Below are 18,978 nucleotides of genomic sequence, written 5' to 3'. Positions count from 1 at the left end.
TCGAACAGAACGCTCGAGCTGAAATGGTTCGGAATTTCAATAACCGTACGAACGAACAAGCTATTTCCATGTCAATATTATGTATCTAACGACCCGCATTCCGTCATCATTTCACCCACTCGCCTCCTCCTACGCCACCCCGGGACCTGGTTCGTATTTAAAGGAATGCATCTCGACGCATTTTCGCTCGAAAAAACCCCGGAATGCCGCCCGGAACGCCGCAGAACAGCGTCTAGCAGTGGAAAGTGGAGCGGAATCAACGCTCCTCCCCGGAACCACACTGGCCGTTGGGTGGCCAACTGCTGGAACATGATTTTCTACTTTCGTAACACGCTGGAGACGACGCCACGATTGACCAGCATTTGGTTTGTTCCGGCCGGGTACGCACTGCATTTCCCCAGGGTGACCATGCTGCGGGGGCATGCATGTGTACCCCAGTCCCGCCAGACTGGCCGCAGAGTCGTACCAAACCGCCGCCAGAAGATGATGATGATGATGTAATAATTTACACTACTTGGAATGCCCGGAAGTGCCCCATACCGTCGTCTCGTAGTGCAATGAAGCTGCATTTAATACTCTCCCCCATCCCTCGCACACGCAATGCAATTGCATCAAGTGTCGCCACCATCGACCGGCGGGTTATGACTCATTCGGTTGCCACTTAATTATGCACCGACGATGGAGGCCCGCTTCTTCTCTCTTCTTGCTGTACACCACCGCCGATCGTAAACATAATGGTCAACAAATGCACCGTCGTTTCGGGTTCAGGGAAGGTTTGGACGAGTGACCCTCTTTACAATAGCGCATCCTCGCAGCATAACTTGCCTCATGAGCAACGTGGGAAGAGAGGGGTGGAGAAGTTCAACATTTGTTTATTTGCTTTTCTATTCCTCCATCCTCAAGCTGCGTGGCTGAGCCAATATGTGTGCTCAACCATAGCTGCCACGTTGTTTATAGTGTTCAGCAAATTGCTTACAATAAACAGACGCACGGTTCTAATGATCGCCATAAACAGGGGAATCGCACCCATGCCATGCCAGCGGGTGGTAAGCAGCACGTGTGCGCGGAAGCGCCAGCCTAGGTGGTGGTTTGGAATACTATCCATTTTTTTACGGTTCCGGTTTCCGCTACCCGATCATGCCGGAGAATTCGCTGAGCAGAGGAACACACATTCGCAGCATCATAATCTAAGCGACATATTGATGTAGCAACGTGTATCGCCATAACGCCTTGAGAAAGAAATGTTCGGAAACTAAAGAACAAAAACTATTTGGAGAGTGAAGATCTCGAGCAATTCATAACGCCAAACGTTCTTTTTAAAAAATAAACACATTAAACACATAGGTTGCAATACGCTCCATATATATATTATATTTATTGTGGGATAGAAGGAATCATAGGTTCTGTAAGTGTTTAACAACTAGCGCATATTAAATGACTAAGGCAATTTCTTCCTTTTAAGTCCGAACGAAGGAGAAAACGATGAAGCGAAGATAAACAAAAAACCAACTGCAAATGGGAACAACTATTAATAGTCAAACAAGCAGCGCTGATGACTGTTGGAGTAATGTTGCGTGAGGCATGGTTATACAATTAAAAAATAAAGAAAAGAAAACGTTTTAAATCACATTTCGCGCATGTTAGCGATTAGTATGAATGCAATAAACAAATTAAAATGAACTCCTTCTAAAACGCAAACATATATGTAACTAAAACACCGCGAAGCACTTCTTCGATGACGATGATGATGATGGTACTTGTGTTAAGGCATAGCGAATCCCCACGATTCCGATCGACACATTCACTGAGACGTAGTTGTGTCTCACGTTTAACTATTTTCACATTCCGCCTGCTTAGCCATCTAACCGAGAATGAGTTGTTCGTTGGCCTCTGCAGCAGCAAAGAACTGGTGGGGTTGCTTTACGTGAGTGAGTTCATGTCTGATTGAATGACTCTATCTTAACCGTTAATCTTTCGTCATTACGCGGAGGGAGTGGCGGCAAGATATCCAATTCTATATCTGTTATAGATAAACAAAAGAGCCATAACTACTAACAGTACAAATCAATGATAATAATATCCCAAAAGCCCGGCTCCCAGTTTTTGCAAATAGTTACTTCGCGGATAGTTACTTTCGCAAACCGCGGTTAAAAGTGCAAGAGGATACTTCTTAAGCGATAGAGAAACTAAAACGAAATCAACAGTGCGCTCGGGTATTGCACGAGGATATAAGGGCAGAAGAAATAACAAACTGATAGAGGTACAACCTCTACACGGCTCTATTAGCTTGTTTCGCGTAGAGCGAAACATGGAGGATACGCGCACGTACAAATGAAACCCAGCGATGAGATCATGACTGAAACGTTAGGTTCCCGTTCCTGTGCTGGGCCGCGGTTTAGGTAATAGTAGTTTGCTTTGGGGAGTTATTGGTCATGCAAAAGAGTCGCGTGGTGGTGCAAAGTTGATTCATTTGGTAACTGAAAAGAGACAGCCCAACCACATTTTCTCTTGCTCCATCCAGTAACTTTTTGTTGTGCTCATCTCGCTACTCCTAGAATTTTCTGTTTTTAATAGGAAACAAATTTTGGAACATTCAAAACCTTGCCAAAAAGTTAGGTAGTGGTGTGATAGAATGTACGCCAGCCAGTGAGCGCACATTCAAGAGGCCTCACTATGGATGGCGGATGATTTACGGCAGGACACTACACTTTTCGGTTCTATTTGCTTTCGCCGCATTGGCATAATTCGAAAGCTTGTAGAAACCGATAGCAAGCATCTCGCAAAAAGAGGGAAGAACCTTACTACTACAAAAAGTACAGAGAACTCCTGGATTAGTGTCTGGAATCCAGTTCGCTAACGTGAGTCATCACCCTTATTTAAATGGGGAGAGTGAGTGTATAGATCCAAATATAAAATAGAGGATTTTTTTTAATAAATAATTTCTAGACTTTAATACATACACGCGCACACACTCAAACACGCTAAGAAGATGATTCATGAGTTCCTTCTGCCTTAAATGCATTGACCGATGAAGCTATGTTACTAAGAATTTGCTAAATCGATCAAAGCGATGCCACAGAGTGGACAGTACTTATTGCTTTCCTAATGCACGCAATGTGCACGTTCATCGTACAGCATGTACTCAACATATGGATCACGCAAAAACGCGTAATCGCTGAGGATCACTTTACTTTTTAAATAAAACATTTATCCCACATCATTCACTCACATACTAGCACACATCTTTCGCACTCTAACACATACCGCGCACACACATACTCGAGCGTAATATAATGATCAAATTAGCCAACGAGATCTTATGACCCTTTGTGTGTCCTCGATTCAGAAAGGATAGTATGACGACACCGACCAGATTGAGATCCACCAAAACTTGTCGCTGGTAGCGGATGCGGAGTCTACTGCGAGATGAGTTCAACATGAGAAACGGAGGAGGGGAGAAGCTCGGATGTAAATGCAAAAGATAATGCTAGGGCACTGAGTTTGGAAGAAAATGACAATCATTAAAAGTCCCCACCCCTGTAATCCTCTCCACAGAAAACCGGCGCTTAACCCTCGGAAGAGTCGTGAAAAACCATAAATTTTAAACGTGTTAGAAGTTTGTTTTTGTTAAACAAAACAAAAGCATCTTGATATTGCCTGCGTCCGCAATACGCAAAACCCTAGTCGTCCCCTGTATCCGACGTTCTTAATCGGCAAGAAACTAAAAGAAAGGTATGAGAAAGAATGTTAAAACTTATACACTACAAATTGACACCCTAGTCCCTCCGCGACGAAATTAGCCTGAGCTCCGTAGCCGGTGCCGGTGTGCTCTGTACACGATAAAACATTTTGCTCGAAAGAGAAAAAAAAACTCCCTCCCTCTTGAGTCCCAAAACAATCTGCATGATGTGGTCTGAATAATCACAAATACGAGTCGCCAGCCAGCTCCGATGCTCCCGAAGATGCTGTGGAAATAGCGGAAGAACAGTGGCAGTAGCCGCAGCATCCTCGGTCTAGTCCTTATCGTGCTGTTGACGATCCTGATGGATTTTGCTTAACCGGCGCACCTTCGGCACCGGGTGATCACTGAAGGCACTTGGTTCAGTCAATCGGCGCACGCACGTATCCCCGGAGCCTCGAACTCTTTGGTTAAGCAGCTCCAAATCCTGAAACAATCACGAGACGCAAAAAGGTAGCCATAAGTGAGCGCAATGTTGTGTAGTGCTTTCAACCAGAAGTCACCATACCTTCGCGGGACTCTGATGAAAGGTGTAGGTGTGTGCGTTGGGCGAATCCAGAAGCGCGTTGGTCTTGTCCGTGGTCGACACGTACAGATTGATGTTGGCTCTGATTTGTCGGGGCGATTTGTGTATATTGCGCGGTTGTGCCCGAGGTGTTGGCGAAAGGAAGAGCGATTGCTGTGAGAAAACGAGAAAGAAAACCGAAAACCGGATAAGAATAAGAAAGGTAACTGGGATACCCCAAACGGCCGCACACGATTCCTACCATATCGGCGTTGTAATACTTGATGGCGAACGGGTGCACTATCTTCACGTAGATATCGTTGTAGAATTTAATGATATCACCAAACTCTTGCCGATTATACTCCACGGACGTGCCAGCCATTGCCGAGATAGGGACACGCTCTTGCTGTTGCTGCTGTTGCTCTTCGCTTCCATTGCCATCACCCTGTGCCCCATTCGAAGCATCACCACCACCTGCTGCCGATTCCGGAGGTGCCGGTTTGTCACGTATAAACACACTCCGATAGATGGAGCTGGAAGATTGCGGTTGCTTCTGATAGCACGACATGATATCTTTGAACGTGTTCTGTAGCTTCTTGATGCGGATCGTCACGAAGATCGAACACATCAGTAGCTGATCGAGGTGTCGATCGCGCATCAGTTCCTTCGCGTTGTGAGTGATCGCATACTCGAAGATTGTCCAAATGAGCGTCTGTATGATGGTGGAATCCAATCCAAGGCTCTGGCAAAGATCCTTCAGTCGGGCATAAGCAACAACGTAAACCTACGAAAAGGGGAAGAATGCGAAGGGAATTGTGTGAAATTTGTTCATCGTACAAAGATTAGAGTAGAACTATCATGAGCATACCTTACGGAAAAAGAAATTCAGCAGACGGCTACTGTGCGATCCTGCCGCTCCGTTCGGTCCTCGTACCGGAGAGCACTCCATCGATTGTCCCGGACCAGTGGTATCGCTTCCACCATTTGCACAATGACCTGTTTGGAGAATAATGCATGTACTGACTATTAGATATGATCGTCTACACACAGTGATGGGCGAGCAGTCGCAAAATGTTGCTGTTAGTTAAGCATCAAATGGTTTGCTTTGGGGCATAGTGTTAGGAAGTTTAGGAAGCACACAACCTTCTGCCCGAGAGAGTGCCACCTGCCATGCCTTAATCGTACTAAATGAATCGATGCAATGGAACGGTAACTGCGGTAGAAGTGGAACCGACAGTCCTCATATGACATACGATGAGCAAGCAGTAAATGAAGCAGAAATAGGGTAGGAGCGAGAGAAAATGTGAAGAAAAGCGGCACGATTTACTGGTTAGTGATACCGTGCCAAATAAGGTGACATAGTGCCAAGCAAATGCATTGTTAAACAGTCGATCGGATGAACGAATGAGCAGAGGAACGAAAGCCGGTAAGGATGATGATCCAGTGAAGCCAATCGCATTCGTGTGTCCCATCCCCACCGAAGCGATTGATTTATGGGTTTGGTTTGGAGATCAAAACAAACCTCCGTTGGCAGTTTGCTGTCCATCCAGTGCAACGGCCTTAAAGGGCGATGCCAGGGAAGACGAAGCCGTTGAAGTACGTTCCGGTGCCTTGGTGGCCGATTCCGGTGCCAGCGCAGTAGTACCACCGGCTGAGGATTTGGTGGGAGTTGCCGGAGCATCGAAGAAAAGTTTTTTCTTTGCCGACTCCGGATGCGGAACCTGTCGACCGCTGGTAGTCGCAGAACCGGATGGTCCACTATCGGCGGATGGACCGGCCGTAGCTGAAGAACCATCTATAGATGAACGCGGAACATTTGCAAGCGAAAGGTGAACACATTTGTAGAGAAAATACATCGGTTTACTGCGCTCAGGGCGCTAAACTTCCTAGATCCTGAAAGGAAACAGAGAAACCTCGGTCTCGACATAATATACCTACCCCGGATGGCACTGTTCGGTGTGTTCGGTATCCAATCGCCCTTCAGCGGAGTGACACCGGCAATCTGGGCACTCTGTTCGACGTCCTTGTTTTGCGGGATTTGATAGTTTTCCTTCTCCATCTTCTCCCACAGCACGGAGGAGCGCGTCCAGCAGAGCGAATCAACCACCTGCTCTTCGACCTGCAACGGACAATCGGAACGGATCGTTGGTAATCGAGAAACGGCACCGCACGCATCATCATCGCATCGATCCTACCCTTCGCAAATGGTTCACGATATCGGTCGTCAAGATTTCACTGTTCGCCACCACCGTCACCTCGATGATGCGATAAAAGTCGAGCGGCTGCATGTCGAACACGCCCAAGATCCACGGGAAGCTGTACTGCTCCTGGCGCAGACGGATGATGATCTCGGCCGCGCACACGATGGCCGTCTCGTTGAACAGATCGTTCGCACATATATCGTAGATCACCTTCGACGGTGTCATGTTCGTCCGTTTACGCCACTCCCACGGAATGATGTTTTCCACCAGCTGATAGTACAGCGCCTCGATGTTATCGAAGCGTGCCTCAGCATTCCGCGCATTCCAACCCTCCTGCGTAAGCCGCCCTACAAAGCGAGCCCTCATACGATCCACCCGTTCCAGCACCAACGCGAGCGGATTCGGAGCGCAAGATTTCAACAGATTCACAAACGAATCACGCGGTTGGCCCGGCTTGTGACCCTGAATTTTCTTCATCAACTGATTGAGCGTACCGCGCAGGATGAGCGCATTCGAGCCACTGGTCGGGTACTCGGTGACACCCGGTGGCAACGTCATGGTGCGCCCGGCGAGCGACTTTACGCTCAGCGGCGTTCTCGGATGGTTCGCTACACACCAGCGCTGCCGCAAGTTCGAGCTGGTCATACGTGTGTTCAACGCAATCCGTTCATCCAGCATACCGCGCTGCAGAATGTATCGCTCGTAGCGGCGGTTCAGCGATTTGAGGTTCTCATCGAAGTTGCCCACCGTCAGCAGATTCAGAAACTGTTCCTCCTCCTCCTGTTCCTGTTCCACCCCCTCCACACCATCACCAGCGTTGTCGGTTGGTTTGCGCGTACCGCGCAGATCCTTCGCATCGAACATACTGCCCAGCGTTGGCAGAAAGATGGTCCGGTTCGTTTCGGCGACACTGTCGCTACATGTCGGATACTCGCTGCACAGCATCGCCACAATGTTGTTCTGCCGGCTAGCCTCGAGCAGTGCGGCCGTTCCACCGTCGACAGGGGTTCCACCGTCGGTGCCGCACACCGGAATCAGCATGTTGGGGTTCAACAGCTCAAGCCGTTCCTCCGCCACCACATTCCGGTAGATGAGATCCATCACGCAGACCGCCAGGTTCATGACGGTGGTCCGATCGCGTCGCTGCTCCTGGTGCTGCTCCTTTACGCACAGAAACAGCACCCAGCTGAACTCGCGCAATCGATTGTACGAACAGGGGTTCGGTTTGGCCTTCTTGTTGCGCTTCGGTTCTTCCGGTGTGATCGCCGCATCGTTGAAGATACGCGGGAAGTCCTCGTTGAACGCGGTGTACGCACCGATCGCTACCGTGAACTCGTGCTGCAGATTGTCGATCTGCGACATGAGTCGAGCCGGCAACGATGTGATCGATGACCAATCGTTGATTTTAATGAAAAACTCCTGAATGCTGCAAAGTGGAGATTGAATGTAGGACAAATGAGTGAGTAATTCATAGCCTCTGATACGAGCATTTGAAGCGTTGCTTTACTTGATTCCGCATTGCTTTAGCAGGTTCGTGATATGGACTCCGTTGCCCTGGAAGTAGCGATCCGGGTTGCCTACGGTTGGACGGATTTCCTGCAACCCAGCGACGTACAACGAGCAGCACATCCAATGCAATGGATCCCCCTAGAAGAGAACGGAAACGATGGATACCGTTATGTTGCTGATACGGAAAGATGACGAATGTGCTCCCTCCTGTCGGAGAACTAAAGGATTAACTTCTCAAGCGCGGCGGTACTATATCAACACGCTTTTGCCATTCCTTGCTTCCCATTTGCAGCTTCTGTTTATTTGCCTCCGTGAGACAAGTGCCTTGCTCCTCGCTGCTGTTGCCTGAAACGTGCCTTCGCGCGATCCACCATCACTACATTACTTAATGGCCATTATAACTGCGCTCTGTTTGGTAAATATTCATCAGCCTTTGCTTACACACTGCCGTACGCCTTCAACGCCCTCGTGGCCATCGTATCGCGGAATAAATTAACCCGGGGGAAAGATAATGATCGCGCTTTCGCGCGCGTGAAACCGAACAAAGCGGCACAATATGGCAGGAATATTTGCTGCCTTCGAGAACGTTAAGAGGCAGCACTCCCAATCATCCAAAGGGGAACCCTACGTCACAGTATTATTAGATTATTGGAGTGTCTCTTGGGCTAAAGGGCAGATGAGATTCGAAAAAAATGCATTTTCCACCAACACTGGCGTGGTCCAGTACCTTTCGAGTGAGCCATCTCGGTGAGCACATATGTGGCTATACCGTAAAAGAAAAAAAAAAGCACGCACCTTGTTAAAGGGAATGCACCCGGAAACAGCTGTTTATCCGGTGATCCGCTTTGCTACCCTCTTCGCAGCGCAGAACCTCCCGAAGGACTTGCAAAAGGAAAGCGACGAAGCAACCCTAGAGCCCTCTGTGTAAAGGGCAAGGGAAAATACATCACGGAGCAACATCGCCGCCCTATTTAATCTGTTTTCTCTCTCCTTTTCGTCCCTACGCCGACACGGGTACACGGAAGCCACATGCCGCTGCACCGTGCATGCGCAACGAAGACAGCAACATCGCCCGTTCGTTCCGGGGGCCTCTATCAGCTGTTTTATGTTTGTCTCGGCTGTGTCGTGCCGTCATACGCAAGACGAAAAATGCGCGCCAAAAACCGACCGTGCACCGACCTACGAACGAGGGAGAGACCGCCAAAATGAAACGCCGCAACCCAAGGAGCAGACCGATGGTAAAGTGGTGCCAGGGAGGGACCTGCTGCTGAACCGAGCGCCGGGCACGTCTTGCACTGTGAACCAATTTCCTAGGGGCAGGTGGCCTTAAAGAAGGCGGGACACGACGGAACGACTTGAGTGTAGCAATCGGCCTGTGAACGGAATGATAAGATACGAGGTGGTCGTGGTGCTTTTTATTTATGATCCCAAACCGAATGCTCACTCTTGGAGAAATCAACGCAGGAAGGGCCGCTCCGCTCTTCTAGCTAGAATGTAGAACGTTCTTTCGTTGATTGGCGGATCTAGTAGGCGCCTATGGCAGTCCACTACAGTCGTGTAGATTCAAAAGACATCCAAGTAGACATGCCTGATTTTGATCGATTGAATCTTCTATGTTCTATTGAATATCCCTTTTCTTTGAGATGGACTGCCTAATCAGCAAGTAAAGGCGGTTGTTTCTTCTATCGTTTGGTTCAACATTTTTAACCGCGATCCATCCGACCATAGTGTGGCGGAGATTCTGACGACAGAGGCGAACGCCCGAAAGCATCGCTGCCTCGCTGAGCACGGGGCTGAATGCGCTCGCGGCTTCAACGGCGATAGCGAAAGAGAGAGCGCGCCCGTCCGTGGCGCGAGAATCACGCTTCTTCCCGCGAACATTTTTTTCCACTTTTCGTTTTTCGGAAGGCGACACCATCTGGAGGCTTCTTTCCCGTCCACCCGCCCCGGGTTTGTTCTCGTGCCAAGCCACCGAAGTCGGTGAAAGAAGAGATTGCTCCTCCGAGAGGCGATACATGATCCGCTGCGTGCTATGTGTGCATCATCTTCGTGCACGGGGAGAGATGAATGCACCGGACCTCCTGGAGGAGCACACTCGCTGCCGCGCGTGTTCTTCGAGCTCTTCTTCTCCGCGTTGGACGCGCCAGTACTGGTGGTGTCGATACCGATTGGCGCCGGGCCGAAAATAAACTTCGAATTAACCGGCTGCCAGATCCGCGATCCGAGTGCCACTACTAGTGGAGCACCGGAGGAGAAGAATATTCGTTGAAACATGAAAAAAAATCATAGTAGCAAATGAGGAAATCAAAGCATACCAGGGACGGTGTGGCATCGAAAAGAAGGCTTCTCGATTTCCCAAAAACAGCCAAAAAGTGGCCACTCATTCACCTCATACTCTGGCTCGGGCTGCACCCGGTAACAGCACACCGCGCGCTCCCTTCCCTTCACGGCATTCCCACCATCATAACCCACATCAAGATGGCGTGTCTGTGGACCGGAGGACTTGACGCGGTTGACTGCCGGTCGTTTGAAGGAGGAGGAGGAGGAGGAGGAGGAGGAGGAGGAGAACAGAGCGGATGAATGAGAACAAGAACAAAAATCTTATTTCAAGACCTTGGGCGCATCCGAACCGCCATCGATCGCCATCGTCGTCATCATCATCATCATGGTCACCGTCGTCGTCGTCGCGGTGGATGTTGTCAATGCGAAAACGAAAAGATGAACTAATCAAATAATTGCTGCAATTAAAAGACGCACGCCCGTGTCGTAAGACGAGGGCAATGCACCGCCACCGTGGCCACCACTCCCCGTCGGATGGTCGGGTGATCATTGCTCGCTGTCGGCCTCCGCTCCTTGCCCTGTTCGATGCGACGCATTTAATCACCAAATCCGAAACGGTGGCGTGGTGCGTTCTCGCTGCACAGTAAGTCTGGTGCTGCTAATGCGCTCGGCTATGGTGCTGGGCGAGAGGAGGTCATACAAATGTCATCATGCATCCGTTTGTCTACTTTCACACGTCAGTACAGTGGCCATTCCGGGGGATAAACATTTCGCTTCGATTACTCATCCAAGGGATGAGCATTAGAAGCTTCCTATCCACAATGTAGGTGTTGCAACACTAAGCAATTCCTCCAGTAATCGAAGGAAGGAATGTGATTTAGTTGCAAAAAGAAAATCCATCGCCGTTGTAAACGCGATTGCGAGGAAAAGGTTTCGCAAACGAGGAAAGCCCTCTCTCCCTCTGAGTGGCCTCCTGAACTAGCAGTTCGCCGCCGATGACATCATCGCGTAGGGCCTCCTGGCCAGTGGAGGTGCTCCACAAGTGCCAGGTGAACTTTGAACGCGTTTTATCATATTAATGAGCTGGGACAAAAAAAATCAGGAACACTCGCTCCTTGCCTAGCAACCGTGTTCGTGAACCAGGCATTTCCACGGGCTACTCTGACCCGCCTGCTACTCTTACCGTGAGGTCATACTGGGCACGGGTCTGCTCAAACGTTTCCCACGAGCGATCCTCGGTGTTGGCGTCGATGTTGAGTGCCCGGCAGATTTTCCGGTGCGTTTCACGCAGCGCGATCGACGAGTTGCCCCCCTCCTCGGCGGTGGTCGTCATCGTGAAGTTGCTGCTGCTGCTGTGCGCCGACGAATTATAGGCAATCGAAGGTGCAATTGCAATTGCTGCTGCTGGTAGCCAGCCCGACGATGATGTAATTTGCAACGATGGATCGCTGGTGATCGAGTTTTCCTATCGGAATTCCACGGTGGAAAGTTCACTTTTCTTCACTTAATGTCTTTGTTTTATCCACACGCAAGTATTTCCTGGTCGCGAAACGGGAACGTGATTGTCACGCGAAATGCACGTTCGCTCGGGAGGAGTTTGTGTCCACGCGAGGCTTGTTGGTGGAGAATGGGAAGCGCCACTTAACGCACGATTCACAATCAAACACACCCCCACCGTCCGTCTCCTCCGCTCCCGCTCACTCTTCCGCACACTAAAAACAACCAACTCGTCGGTCGGTGTCCTTCTGGGGAGGCTGTTTTTCGGGAGTTTCTCCCAAGTCCTTTGTAGGTTTACCGTTCGGCAGGAACGCAACTAGAAAAAGCAGCTTCCATCCAGCGAGCCCGGCTTTTGTTGCAACAACGACGACGACCGATCGCATACACACACGCACATCGCGCTGATAATTGCGCGTCCAACTCCCGCCTTCGTGGTCACTTCTGGGCGCGCGATTCTGTGGCTGGGGCCCTGGCGCACGGCGGAACGGTTCGGTGGAATTTGTTCACGGGATTCACGGTGGCACTGCACGGTCGTCGGAATTTCAGTAGCTTTCGTCCGCGGAATGAAACAACAGCAAAAAGGCGGTGGCGGGCGGCATTTTGCGTGTGGAGAGCGCGCGAAAGTCTGCTCGAAAACCCGGGCGATCTGTCAAACCCGTTCGGGCACTTTCCGGGGTGGAATCGAGCACCAGTTCCCACCCCACGAACCGAAGACGGGCGAAATAAATTTTGTGAAAATTATTAACAATTCCCGGGAGTAGCAGCCGAAAATAGTTAATACGACGACTAATTACTAGGAAAATACTAAATAGGAAATTCCGAAAACAACTGATGATTGAAATCAAATGTGATAAGCAAACTCTGGTGAATACGATCCTCATCTTCAACAGAAACAGTTTAATCGCCGGAAATGGAACAAAGCAGATGCCTTGAATCTTCCTCTTGTTGTCCTTCGGTTGTCCTTCGATTGCTTATGCTCAAGTGGTCCGATCCTACTCATTTACACTCGTAGAAAAAAAGGACGAATCTTCATTAAATAAGGAAGAATCAGTCGAAACGCTAGAAAGATGAAATGGGCGCTATAGAAGTGTATTTGGGGGATTCAATCGGTAAAATAATTTTAATGAGATGCGTCCGTAAGCTCAAACACTAAATAACAATATGTGCTACCACCAACTGGCCTGTTTGGAGTTTACGATTGACTAGATAGTGCTCCATGAGGATAATGCAAAGCAACACGTGTCTTCGACTTCTTGAACACGTGTCTTCGACTTCTTGAACACGTGTCGCTTGAAGTTTCTTGAACATCACCCAAAAATAACGGTTTACTGTTCCCCAACCAGATGCAATTGACCAGGATAAAGATTTCAGTTTGGTAATGATAAAAATAACAATCGTAAAAAAACGAGGCAAGACACGATCACTGGTGCTTATTAAGCTGCAACGCTACATATCTCCTGTCTGCCGGATAATTCAGTGTCGCCCCTTTCAGTGGGGATTTTGAGAAGCACTGCGCAATCGTTTCCAAGAGAGCGCGATACACGCGCGAGTTTGATGAGAGCGCAACGGCACACTGGATGCGGTTCGTTTTGAATATTCCGAGCCGTTAAACTCCGTATACCTAAAATGGACTGCTTTGAATGACAACAAAACAGGACTACTTATTTCCATCCTTACAAGCACAACTCACACTGTTAATAGCGCAACTGGTTGTTCGAATTTCACGCCCAATTGCTCCACCAAATACATTACTATCCCCCAGGAACATGAATCACAAAAAACACGTTTCCATCCAGCACCAGTACAAGCGCTCGGTCCGCAAGCGTGCGCATCCATTGTGCCATCTCGGCCATTCTCTCTGGCTGCTCTCCATCTCTCGTGCCCCACACGCATATTTTGTTGTTGGCGGAGAGTAACGATCCTGAGGGATTCCAGTCCCACCCCCCGCGAGTTCGAGTTTTGAAAGCGTGCGAGACGGATCGTCCGTCGTTTGTGTCGTCTCGTCGTAGTCGTCGTTGCCTGCGTGGAACGGGGTTATAGCCCACAGAGAGAGAAAGATTCACGGTCGTGCGGCGCGCTGTTGTGCCACAAATCAAACATCAGCATCAGGCACACACCACCAGCACCACCACCACCTGGTAACGGATTGTGGTCAGGCGGAGTCGCAGCAGGCCGCTCGCTGGTAGTACCATCATCCTCACGTTTTCGCGTCACTTGGCTGCGTGTCTCAGTGTGTCGTGTATCGTGCGCGAAAGGTGAAACCCCCCCCCCCCCCCCCCCCCGCTAGCCGTCCGGGGCCGCCTCTGGAGTAGGCACCTGGAATCGGAAATGGGTACTCCGCTTCGGTGCGGTCGTGTGTAGTGCGTGCGAAGGAAAGAGATAGCAGGCGGTGGAGCTCCCTCGTGGGGTTCTTCGTAGTGTTTTACGTGTCACTTTACGCCCCAGCTCTTGGGGAGCAAACGGCTTCGGGTGGCCACAAAACGGGTTGTGAACGGTGGTGTGAAAGTGCGAAACAGAGTAACGACGACCAGCAAAGTAACCTAGATTATTGGGGGTCTACCTCTCTGTCTTTCTTTCTCTGCTCAAGATCACAGCAGGCTCCACAACCGGAGCCCCATCCTTCCAAAAACCAAGTGCTGTCCAGAATCCGCCATCCAAGGCAAGTGGAGACCAACAGTGTGTGTGTACGTGTGTGTATGTGTGAAAGCAGAAGGTGAGCGGCGGTGGTTGACCGCAGCATCCCTCCCCGAAAAAGCCCCCTGCCACCAGTGGAGCACCAGTGGCAGTGGCATCTTATGTTGTTTTGTTCTCGCCATAATCCGGAACGAGACGGCGGCATTCTCAGCGACGATCGTGCCGTCACCGGATCCATGCGCGTGTTCTGGTGGAGTGGTGTCGATCGACCTCGGTGTTAGTTTTTGTTTATCCGCGCATTAGCGAGTAGTTGCTCACCTGCGTGTCCGTCCCGTCTCTCTCCTTTGCTCCGTTAGCAGCCCGATCGCAGGTGAGTGCGCTTCCGTCCAGTCAGAACCGTAAGAAATCTAGAAACATTGCTCTCCGGTCGGTCGCCGTCAAGGTCCAGAACGTTCTCAAGCGGAACGACGATCGACAGCAGCAGCAGCAAAACCACTCCCGGTGAGTGTGTTTGTTCCGACCAAAAATGGTTCCGCGTGAACATCGCGTAGAGCAAACGTGGAACATACCGCGGTTGTTACCGTAGGCTTCTTCGATCAGTAGCAGCCGTAGTGGATGTGAGAGTGAATTCGTTGCTATCTAGTAGGCTGGCTAGGAAAGGATGTTCGTCCCTTTTGGATCGCATGGGTATTGATAACGGCACGTGCCGGCAAAATGACGGAAATGTAATGCCATCACGCACAGCCATTCGGAGAAGCTTCTACATTAGTAACAAAGACACGCTAGTCACACGAGAAAAATACGATCCGCAGCATCTACCATGCAACCGGTTTTTTTTTTTGGGGGGGGGGGGGAAATGTGTAGCTCGATCGTCGGAATTCATTTCTTTGCCACTTGCGCCATCTTGCCCGTGCTGGTGGCGGACACAGCGCAGCACCCCGGAAGCAATCTCCAATTGACGTGGCCAAATGCAATCGAGTAGCACTCGATGGCCGGTGTTTGTTGTTCCAGTAATTACAATCTCGTTATCAAGTACGAGAGTACACACCAACCACACATACACTCCAGTACGGTCGTGAACGAACGGATTTCGGGCTGGAATCGCATCACATTATGTTATGGAATGCATTTGTGTGCCACTGCCACTGGGACACTCGACCAGAGGTTGACATTTTAAACGGTGGCGCGTGGCGCCAGGCCGGGGTAGAAGAGCACCAGGAAATGATGATGATTGCCATCGACGCTTAGCGCTGATCAACACACCAGCGAGCCGGCACCATCATCAACATCATCGTTCGTTCGCGATCGTGTTGTGCGCTAGTGTGTCGAAGTCGAAGTTCAAAGTCAAGCCTACTTGTTTACGATCGTACCGCTGTATGTGTTTGCATGCGTGTGCAGCGAACCAAGTAGCAGCGTTAGGTGGTGGGGGAGCAAACCATAAAGTTAGGAGTGGGTATATGGATGGAACAGCTGGCCACGGACGCGTGATGATAACAAACATCGGCATCAGCATCGGTCGCGTTCCGCAACTTGAAGCAGTAGCGCGTTCAGCGAATGTTTGAAATATGATTCATTTGACTAAATGTCAAAACGCGGGTTTGCGCCGCCTACTATATGTTGCAATCCGTGGAGGGGTGAAGGGATGGAGTAGTGAAACCTTAGAAAGGTGGTTTAAACCTCCCACCAGCGCCCACCGTGGTTTTAATGATCGAAATGGGACAACGAGCCGGCCTTTCGTCTTTCCTCCTGCAGCTGCCTGGAACTTTGCGTTCGATCGATATCGATCCAGTTTTACAATATCGTGGGTGGTAGACGCCCGTGAAGAGGGGTGGTTAAGATCCACCGCATCCATGGTGACCGGGAGTGCATTTAGCACCGAATGACGGGGGTAACACATTAGCGTTGCAATAATTCCGTTTATCGATGACGTGCGCGAGTTAAAACATCTACTTAAGTTGTTTTTTATATGTTTTATTTACTAGACACGGGTGACCGTTCCTGATGAGGGTCTCTAACAGACTGTTCTTATTGCTACACATTGTCGAGGAATTGGGAATGGGGGAAGGAAGGAGGTAAGAGATGCCGCACGGCTCAGGTTGCAGCAGCGGAGTTAACTTGCCCCCCTCTATTGTTGAGGCTCCGTCCGAAATGCGTCCGAGATCGTTGGTAACTCGAACGAGGGCTGTTGTGTTTCAGGTGTAGGTGCCGGTGCGTTTATGTTTATGGTGGTTCTTCTTCTAAGCCAGAATGCACCAACGACGAACACGATGATGACAATAATTGGTGTGCCGATCATATTGCTTAGTGACCAGGTCCAAGACCACGTTATACTTTTGGTTTGCAAATTAATGTGGTTGATTTGCTTTCTTAGATCGGCATGTAGATCATGCAAATGCTCTGTTTGATATCGGTACGCCATACAACGGCAAGTGGATCATTGTGCCTGGCATGGTTTTTTCTTCATTAGTAATCGGAGTGCTGTTGACCGAAAGTTGACAATTCTTGTACGATATCAGAAACGATCCAGTTAAGTTTCTTTGGGCGATGCCACAAGTTCCATTCAGCAGAAACCATTCGTCCGTGTTGATTAACACATGGTCATTGTTTAGAGAAATAATCTCGAGTTTCGCGGGATTTAGCACATGGTCGCATATTGCAGATTGTTTCTCCAGGAGCTTCGGTATGCACAATGACTCGTCGGGCTGAATCTCCGTTGTGTCGTATACATATTTATCAAGCGTCGTCACGATCCATTTTTGGGAAGTAGAGGAAAGGTAATAAGGATTGGGGACATGAATCTTCTTATTATTATTCCTTATTGCATAAACCTGGACTTTCCTGTAAACATCATTGTTTAACTTTGGAACGCTTGTGATTAAGATCAATTCGTCTTTATTGACGGCGACCTTAGTTGATGTGTATTGGAATGCCTCAACTGTACTGTGAACGAAAATCTTATTTTCCTTAAGATCATTTAGTATTATGTTCGTTTCCTCTTTACTTAATATTCTCGGGTTGGTTATCGACGACCTAGCTAAGCTGATGCTGTCTATGATAATATTTAATTTTTCTGTTACATATTTTAAGTTTAGAAGTATATTTAGTGCATGTAATTCAACAGACGTACTATTAAACAAAGCTATAGCATTTCGTACGTTTGCGAGATTTTGATTAACCCTTTTCGTAAGATCCTTATTAATTATAACTTGACCGTTATTTCCAGAAATTAGGTCATTCATCGTTGAATTTATTATTTTCAAATCATTCGCATCGGGAGTACCGGCAATAAATTTCCATACGGTACCTAATGTGTCCCATCGTTTACTTTTGTAGCTTGGTATGGTTGATTTTAGTAGTTGATTAGCATTATAAAACTCTTCTTTAATTAAGTATGTAAACTGTGTTTCTTCAATTGATTCAAATTCTAAGAGTAGTGTTTTAATGACATTTTGAATGTCACCTATTCCAAAATGGTGTAAATAATATGTTTTTCCTATGCAAATCCTACCTTCTCCCTTGTCAAAAGCAAGGTTAGGTGTTCTGTTAACGCTGGTTATCGTTATGTTTTGGCCTATGACGATGGGAAGGTATCTGTAAAATATATTCAATTATTATTTTACTTTTAAATCGTTCTTATGAATCTTCTTTCCATGATTGGTAGTTACAGTAGTCTTATTAATTTCTCTAATTTCTACCTTCTTATAGGGTTTTGCCTGTTTTAACCTACGTTTTGTTTTCATAAACGCTTCGGCGTCATTCGATATTGTAGCAGGTTTTTTATCTTTATTGTGAAATCCTATATCCTTTTCTTGTTTCTTTTTTAAGTTTAAAGTGACTTGCTGAAGAATTGAAGTAGTATTTGCAGAAGGTGTAATTATTTCCAAAGGAGTGAATCTTGTGCAAGAGTGTATCGATGTGTTGTATTTGTGCACCGATATGTTGATTAGGTCAATTACCCCTTTGTCTGGATTTTCTGTTTTTGTAATCCTATAAAGTTCCAATAAAGTAGAATGGAACCTTTCAACAACTCCATTCATTTCACTTCTTCCAGTGGCCGTTACATACGGTTTAATTCCGTAACGATTGAAAAAATCGATAATTTCTCCCGAGCTAAAAGCTTTTTCTCCATCCATGACTAATATGTCGGGTGGTTTATTTTTTAAAATAATGTCCGATAAAGCCGGAAGGACATCTACAGTGGCACGTGAATTAATTTCTTTCACTTGTGCAAACTTCGAAAATTTATCGACATAAGTCAAAAAATAGTGGTTTTCCAAAAACATAATGTCGATATGTGCTATCTCGAAAGGTTGTTTCGGGAGCGGTGTTTTTTGCAATGGATAATCGATAGGTTTTCTATCGTATTTACATTCGTTACATATCTGGCAATGTTTTATAAATCCTTTCAATTTTGAGGCCAACTTTGGGAAATAGAACCTTTTTATAATTTGTTGTTTGTTTTCTTCGACGCCTCTATGTGCTCTGTTATGCTCTTTGGCTATAAGATCCATTTGATCAGATGAGGATTCAACATCTTCTAGCATTTTTTGAGTGAATCGAATTTTCAAAATATTTTGCTGACTGAAGTTTTGTTTATATACTTCTTGAATTTT

The 18,978-nt window shown here is 48.1% G+C and overlaps 2 protein-coding genes across 6 annotated transcripts in view; one reads left to right on the top strand and one right to left on the bottom strand.

Moving 5' to 3' along the window:
- Positions 1–1,351: 1,351 nt before the first annotated feature.
- Positions 1,352–12,317, bottom strand: LOC126577048 (retinoblastoma family protein-like). The gene is made up of 9 exons (XM_050238448.1): positions 11,418–12,317; positions 7,953–8,092; positions 6,440–7,871; positions 6,183–6,363; positions 5,767–6,039; positions 5,113–5,240; positions 4,507–5,028; positions 4,248–4,418; positions 1,352–4,166 (listed from the first exon to the last, which is right to left on the bottom strand). The coding sequence occupies exons 1-9, from the start codon at positions 11,565–11,567 to the stop codon at positions 4,014–4,016; spliced, it is 3,150 nt and encodes a 1,049-aa protein (XP_050094405.1). The 5' UTR covers positions 11,568–12,317; the 3' UTR covers positions 1,352–4,013.
- A 1,385-nt stretch (positions 12,318–13,702) lies between these two features.
- Positions 13,703–18,978, top strand: part of LOC126579032 (inositol 1,4,5-trisphosphate receptor) — a 35,048-nt gene continuing 29,772 nt past the window's right edge. For 3 of the 5 annotated variants that reach the window (XM_050242242.1, XM_050242241.1, XM_050242238.1), the window contains exon 1: positions 14,010–14,735. The gene's annotated coding sequence lies outside the window, so the exon portion shown is untranslated. Of the gene's footprint in view, positions 13,914–14,009; positions 14,736–18,978 lie in introns of those variants that run through there. The other 2 variants (XM_050242240.1, XM_050242239.1) reach the window with 2 other exon arrangements.

Source organism: Anopheles aquasalis, chromosome 3 (assembly GCF_943734665.1).
Source record: "Anopheles aquasalis chromosome 3, idAnoAquaMG_Q_19, whole genome shotgun sequence".
NCBI classification, from domain to species: Eukaryota; Metazoa; Arthropoda; class Insecta; order Diptera; family Culicidae; genus Anopheles; species Anopheles aquasalis.
The sequence above is the reverse complement of the archived record's forward strand: the minus strand, read 5'-3'. Positions and strand labels throughout refer to the sequence as shown.